This window comes from Nicotiana sylvestris, chromosome 5, assembly GCF_000393655.2.
Source record: "Nicotiana sylvestris chromosome 5, ASM39365v2, whole genome shotgun sequence".
In the NCBI taxonomy this organism is placed as follows: domain Eukaryota; kingdom Viridiplantae; phylum Streptophyta; class Magnoliopsida; order Solanales; family Solanaceae; genus Nicotiana; species Nicotiana sylvestris.
Window position 1 is genome coordinate 85,639,720 of NC_091061.1, and position 7,172 is coordinate 85,646,891.

At 34.2% G+C, this 7,172-nt stretch overlaps 1 protein-coding gene across 6 annotated transcripts; it reads left to right on the top strand.

Moving 5' to 3' along the window:
• The first annotated feature begins 433 nt into the window (after positions 1-433).
• On the top strand, positions 434-6,387 carry LOC104238578 (uncharacterized). Of its 6 annotated transcripts, none has more exons than XM_009792981.2 (7): positions 434-572; positions 742-786; positions 3,420-3,661; positions 3,761-3,973; positions 4,056-4,148; positions 4,243-4,340; positions 6,185-6,387. In XM_009792981.2, exons 3-7 carry the CDS (start codon positions 3,467-3,469, stop codon positions 6,225-6,227), a joined length of 642 nt encoding a protein of 213 aa, XP_009791283.2. In that variant the 5' UTR covers positions 434-572; positions 742-786; positions 3,420-3,466; the 3' UTR covers positions 6,228-6,387. The 6 variants fall into 6 exon arrangements, with proteins under 6 accessions (XP_009791283.2, XP_009791279.2, XP_070030609.1 ...); XM_009792977.2 differs by having other exon boundaries at positions 5,380-6,281; XM_070174508.1 differs by having other exon boundaries at positions 445-572; positions 742-837.
• Positions 6,388-7,172: the final 785 nt, after the last annotated feature.

Genomic DNA, 7,172 nt, shown 5'->3' on the forward strand with positions numbered 1-7,172 from the left:
ATAGAAGAAAGGAAGCTGCTGTGTAAGCTGTTACTATACCAGATATGGATAATCTTCTACTGAGAGCAATGTTTATCCATAACGGAGTACTGAAAGGATAAGCTTATTATATCCGATATGGATAATCTTCTACCGGGGGTAATGTTTATCCGTAACTGGGTACTGAAAGGATAAGCTTATTATACCCGGTATGGATAATCTTCTACCGGGTAATGTTTATCCATAACTGGGTACTGAAAGGATAAACTTATTATACCCGGTATGAATAATCTTCTATCGGGGTAATGTTTATCCATAACCGGATATCGAAGTGATTCAGGAAGCTTATTTCCAATAGAGTACTTAAATAGATAAACATATTTACGGTGGAGTCCCATATGGATAAGCTTGTTCAGCAAGCTTATTTAAGACGGAGTATAACACTCGTTATTTTGACCTTCCCTCTTTTTTTTTTTCGGTCTCTTCTTTTTACCTTGATAAAAAAGCCTTAAAAAAGGCGCTCATCTTTCTCAAAACTCTCCTTGGTTCTAACGATTTAGGGTTCAGAGAAATTCTTTCTTTCTTCTGAAATGGCAAGTTCTCTTTCTCTCTTTAATGTCCCATTATTTGAATTATCATTGATTTAAGTAATTTATCTGTGCGATTTTTCGGGATTGACATTGCGAAAGTAGTTGATATCCGATTCTAATTCCTCTTAGTTTGATATCTGTGCGATTTTAATTTGTGTAATGTGAATTTCAGCAATTACTTTTGAAGTGTGCTTGTACCTGAATCTCGTCGCAAAAGGTACAACTCGAATTGGAGCTCTCTGTCCTCTCCTTCCTAATCTGTTGAAAGGTCAAATTAGGGTTTTTATTATGTTTTCCTAATATCTGAATTTCGGTAGTTTCTGTACATGATTTGATTAGGTTCTCTCTGCTCCAATTTTAGTAGTTTTTGCACGCGGTTTGATTTAGGTTCTCTCTGTACGCTATTGCTGGAAATTTGTAACAGCAATGGAAACGAAGGTTTACAATCAATGAAATCAATGATCTTCAGAGAATTCGTTAACTGTAACTTATACTGCAAAAAATTATTCTAAGCAAAAGAAGATTTGGCTCATTTCAGAAATAGAAAACAGAAACAAAAAAAGAGAAAGATTCAAAGTTGCACTTTTCTTCTAATTGCTACTGTTTCTGCTTCACTTTTCTGGGATTTCATTGGTATTTTAAGCAGTTAAAGGAGATGTGTAGCTGCTGGGCTTAGTTTCTGGATTTGCTGAACTCATTTATCTATTTCTACCTTTATTTGGCTCATTTCAGTTATTTAGTTGTTTGATTAGGTAAGTCTCAAATGCCTTTGTACTTTTATTCCTCTGAAATGATAGAACTGCCAGTATATATGCCATTCACCCATAGATCTATTTGACCTTATCTATATTATGTTTGGATAATAACATGTATTGATTTGAATATATTGTACATGAGATGCAAATTTGAGTGAACGGTCATGAAGTGGATGAATGTTGACAGTTATTACTACTTCTATTGGTGTATGCACTGTGTAACGCTTGTTCATGAATTCTGTTTGTTTGAAATGAATCATTTTCATCCCACTGCCCAAATACTTGACCCAGGGACAGCCCAAAGATTTGTACAATTAGAGAATATAATTATATTTGGCATAGTAAATGCCATATTGGCTAAGCATCCACAAGTATGTACTATGTTAGATTAATACTGTAATCTTCTGATTACTTAGACTTCTGTTTATGGAATCATCATGTGCTTTTGTTCTTTAAACATGTATGGGTTGTGATTGTTCTTCTTTGTGTTGTCTTATTTTTCTTTGTTGCTCTTGTCCTCTGCTTGTTAATTATGGTAGAGAAGTACAGAAGTGTTTGTAATTGTGGTCAGTGGGGAAATTTAACAAAAATTTTGGCTTCTGTGAAGTGTGGACAGAATGGTTGTAACATATACTTTGAGGTTGTCAAACTCATTTTATGGTTGTGTGCGACCATTAGCTTTATATGAACATATTTTAACATTTTAGTTTTATCTCCTCAGTTATTTGAATATATGAAGAAGGAAAGGCTTTATTAGTTCAAAATACCTTAAATTTGATTTTTGTGTCTATTTCTGTTGACTGTATTTCTGCATTTGCAATACAGTCATGCAGAAATATTCAGCGGGGATCAAATTACACAATTTTGTGTGGAGACTCCCATTGACACAGTAGAGGGCTGGTGAACTACTATCATTGATCCCTGAATGTTGTTACTGAGTTTCACATTAATGTAATGCGATCATAAATAGTAAATTAAATCATTGACTTTAGCTGATATGATTGACAGATGATTAACCGCTTCACTGGTTCTTTTGCTGTGTCTGTAAGAAATGATTAGGTATTTCTGCATGGTATAGTCAAACAAGAATTGTTTCTGTACTTGCAAGCACTATTAGTGTAGCAGAATGAATGTTAATAAATGGCATATGTGTGAAAGCAGTTTCGAATGCAAATGCACTGTTAATTTTGGTCTGGTGATGAACGATTATCTGTACTACTTGAGAGATTCCCTAGGAAGAATGTTCCCTCTTCATTGGTTGTTGTAGGTTACATTCTTTGCTTAAACAACTAGGTCAGAAAAGAAATAATATGGATTAATTAGTAATTATTGAGATCTGAAATCTCTGAGGAAATAGGATAGGAAGGATCCTTCTTTGTACTATAACTGAAACAGGACAGATATCCAATTCTTAAGTCATTTCCTGTCACTGCTAAACAGTCATTAGTTTCAATGTGTTTGTTAAAGAATCTGCGCATCCAATCCTAATTTAATCACTACTTGGGAGAATTAAAATGTTCTTTGTTAAGCACTTTTGGACTCTACTTCATTCAAATAAGAATATTGCTTCGGATGGAAAAACTTTGAAACTCTCAGTTAAAGCAATAAGTTAACTCATGAATAGCCTCATTTTTTTCAAAGTCATGGAAAGAAGAAGATAAATGTAGAAAGAAAAACATAATGAAGTAGAGTCCAAAAGTGCATTTACACTAACAGACTAACAAATATGTTCTGCATTTTACTTTGGAGGTTGGGCCTATAAATTATCTTGCAGAACGATTTCAATGTCCCACGAGAAATGATTTGTCCCTTTCTAGTTTATGTTTCAGTACTTCTGATCTTGAAAATTTTAGATAATACACCTTTCATTTCTAGCAGAAATTAAGTAGATCATATCTATTGCTCAATAAAGCAAACTATATGGTGGTAAGTACCATTGATAATGAAATGTATCCGCAAAAACAGAAACTGAAAGAAATATTCAAATTGCCAGAATGATGTTGCATGCAGTATTGAATACAAGGCAACTTTTTAGCTTTTTATCAATTTCTACAAAAGTTAGTTCGATCTTTTAAGTTGGTGTTTATTTTTAAAGATTCGCAAGGAGCTACCAAGAAACTCAAAGTAAAGGTTAAGGATGTGATGTATTTATCCGATGGAAAATGTGTTGTGGTTGAATTTGATGATACGGATCAGCCAATTGGAGAAGAGCAAGGTGTTCTTGCAGGCTTTTGTGGAATTTTAGCAACCGACTGCTCCTTATTTCCAATTCACTTCAACAATTGGCCAGATTTACCTAAGTCATACTTCAATGGTTGCTTTGATCGAATTATAAAGGTATAAGCTCTATTTTCTTATTGTTGTAACTCTGTTGTATGTCGTTAGACTGTATATTTGCATGTAATAGATTAGCTAACAGAAGTTTTATTCCTGTAGCCACGATTCTGTTTTAAGACAACTGAGTTAAATGCACGAGCATATGTTTATAGTTCTATTAGAAAGAAGTGGAGTTCAGGAAGGCAAAGGTTGTGGTATGAGTTCAATGACCCACTTAAGACCAAAGCATGGATTATGGATAATGTTCCATCAGGGATTCCACGGGATGAATGGACTTCTTATGTCTCTTACCGTTTTAATGAAAAGACAATGGTATTTATTTGAATGCTTCAATTAGTATGTGTAATTATATACTTTTTTATTTGTATATTTGAGTTATGTGTATTTTTATAAGGGAATGAGTAAAAGAAATGTTGAAATTCGGAAGAAACAAACTATTGCACACACTGGTGGTTCCAAACCAAACTCCAGAAGAAGAGCTGAAATGGTGATAAATGTTAATTCAATATGTTGTACTTTAATTAAACTTGCAAACTGTTCCTATTTAGTCAAGTTATTCTGACTTGATTTTTCATTTATAGATGGCTGAATCTGGACAAAACCCTGGACGAGCGCAACTCTATCTTGCTACTCATAAGAAGGAAGATGGGTCATTAATGAAGCAGCAAGAGAAATATGTGTAAGTTTCTACTTGTTAAAAACTTCATCCTAACAGACACTTCAGAGCAACTATGCCACTGGTAGTTAAAATGAACGGACAATCACCTGAGGAAATGATGTACAGATTCTGATGTAATGTGACATAAACTAAAATTATGAAAATATATAGTATTAGCTTATCTTTTTATAAATTGATAAGTATAGCGTAATACTGAACATCTCAATTCCAGTTGGGACGATATCTTGAACAATACAACCATATTTGAAACATAACTGACTCTTCTAAAAGTAAGGCAATTATTGTCTTACAAAATAAACATTATGATGAGAATATTTGTAAAGTACCATAACTTTACCATACCATAAATGCCAAATCCAACCTTGTTTGTGGCGTGATAACTCGAGCACGAGGTATAGAACTTGATGGAATGAAACTATTCCTTATGCAAATGAATGACCTTTTGCAGTTATCGCCTTTTGTAGCAACCATAATCTTGTAATGTTCTACTTCATTGCATTCTTCATTCAATTTTTGGAGCCATAATTTGTATAGAGTACCAACCACAGTTCACATTGTATATGAAGGTGGAAATATTGCATATCAGTGAATTATGTGATTGAGTTTGATATTATACTTTCCTTTGAGAAACTCCACCAGTACTATGTTCTGTTATGTCTTCTTTTGTTTGTCTCTACTTGATAAGATGTCAAGACTGAACTTGCTTAAACTTGAAAAAAAAACACTGATTGATTTAAATAATTATCATGATGAAGCCAAATATTAGGCCTTACGGCTCCCCAAGTGATCACAGTGCTTTATGTTAAAGCTGTAACCTATTATGATGGCAAGTATATCTAAAGTTTATAAATTTGACCATAAACATGGACTTTTCTTTGCCATATAAGACAGAATTCTGAATAACATGGTGTTGGGACCTTGGGGTAAAAAGAGCTATTTTTTCTGTAACACTTCATGGGACTATTACCTCCTCAAACAAGAGTTAGAATAGACAATTTATCTGTATAACTTACCTGATATGGATGCTGATCTTGTGCAGGAATCTGTCAAAATTCTTGTACATTCCTTCATCTCTGTGTTTTTGTATCAGAGAATATATTTAAAGCATGATTGCTTACTGAACTGGCCTTTGCTTCACTACTTTATTGGGGATACCGGGTTTAGTGTGTTTAGAGTAACCACTGCATTGTGCTTATATTAAGAAACCCCATGCTTAGTGTAATAAATTTGTTTTCAAAGTGATTGCTAATGTCCTATTACAGAATATCAGTCAATATTTTGTTTTCAAAGTGACTAAAGAATATACATTATCCTTATGTTATCATTTACTAATTGAAGTTATGACAATGAATTTTGTGCATATTATATTCAAGAAAAAAATTGAGCTAGTTGTAAGTCAAAGCGCCACAGATGAGTCTGAAGTTTCACCAAATGATGCCGTTGGTAAGGTGCTAGGAAAAGAGCATTCTGCAAGGGTAAGGTGCTTGGGGTTAGGAGCTATCCCGAGTAAAATTTTTAGACAAACAAGACGTCGTTTTGGAGGTATAAATTCTTCCAGTTATGATAATGGTTCATGTTCGTCCAAATGCGAAGAGAAGTACAATCAGATTGTAAATGCTTACAATCAAAGCCAAGAGAACTATGTTTAAATGATGACTGCACACCACAAAATGATGAATGCTTTCAAGACATACGATTATGAAAGAAGGGATAATACCTGAACAGTTTGCTGGGATTTTCGTTTCTCCTCCTCCGGCAGCGGCAAATAAAATCTAGCTATATGTAGTTTTTTAATTTGAAAAACTAAAGAAAAAAAACTTTAAATGCTTTTTATTTCTTTGCAGCCAAGTGATGCAGCTAGCGGATCCATTTCACCTATGGGCGTAAGAGGATAATATGGTGATAGTAATCTTAATGAAAATCATTGAATTTCTTTGCAAATGTAATAGATGATTAAGTATGATACTTTACTTGAATGGTTGAACTAGATATTTTGTGTTTAAGTTTAGTTTTTGAGATTAATGACAATACTATCTCCTTATGATTCTATAGTATGTGGATGTTACTTAACATTTATGCATCTTTAGTATTATGTTAATGCCTCTTAAAATTTATTTAATATAATTAAAATATTGTATTAGAAAAACAGGTATCCTCACAATTGCCTTCCAAAAAAAAGGTCTTCATGGAATAGGGGAGGTTACAATTGCCATTAAATAAACAAATTGAGGGGGTTAAAGTTGCTGTGAAAATAGAATTTCTCATATTTCGAAAATATATTGCGGAGGTTTAAACCGTTGCAACTTGATTATTTTGCGGCGATTTCACCCCCCATTGAATACTTATTACAAGTTGCGCATTGATTAAAATTTTAATTTGTGGAGGTTAAACCGTTTGAAAATAACCTCTGCTAAATAGTTACGGCGGGCTGTAAAAAATTGTCACAAAATGATTGCGACGAACCTTACAGCTGGGGTTTTGAAGACCGCCGCGATATAAAATAACGGGGGTCGCTGACCGCCTTAAAACATGAAAATACCCTCCGCAAATAGGCTATTTTTTTTGTAGTGTTGAGTGAAACCGCAGATGCGGTATGTGAACCGCACCTGTGTGACCACAGATGCAGAGGTAGAGTCGCAGGTGCGGAAGGTGACTTAAGTGATGACCGCAGAAGCGGTGTTCGGACCGCAGAAGCAGTTGCGCAGTAGCGTGGAATTGGCCGCAGGTGCGAAATGCCTGGGCTAGAAGGTATAAAAGGATTCCTTTGCGATTTTTGAGTTGTTCTTCACCATTTCAAGTCGGTTTTGGAGCTTTTTGGGAGATTTTGAAGAG

Coding starts and splice junctions, on each gene's coding strand:
- LOC104238578 (XM_009792977.2), top strand. CDS start 3,467: ATGTATTTATCCGATGGAAAATGTGTTGTGGTTGAATTTGATGATACG. Junction 3,662..3,760: donor GCTTTGATCGAATTATAAAG/GTATAAGCTCTA, acceptor TTATTCCTGTAG/CCACGATTCTGTTTTAAGAC. Junction 4,341..5,379: donor AAGCAGCAAGAGAAATATGT/GTAAGTTTCTAC, acceptor GATCTTGTGCAG/GAATCTGTCAAAATTCTTGT.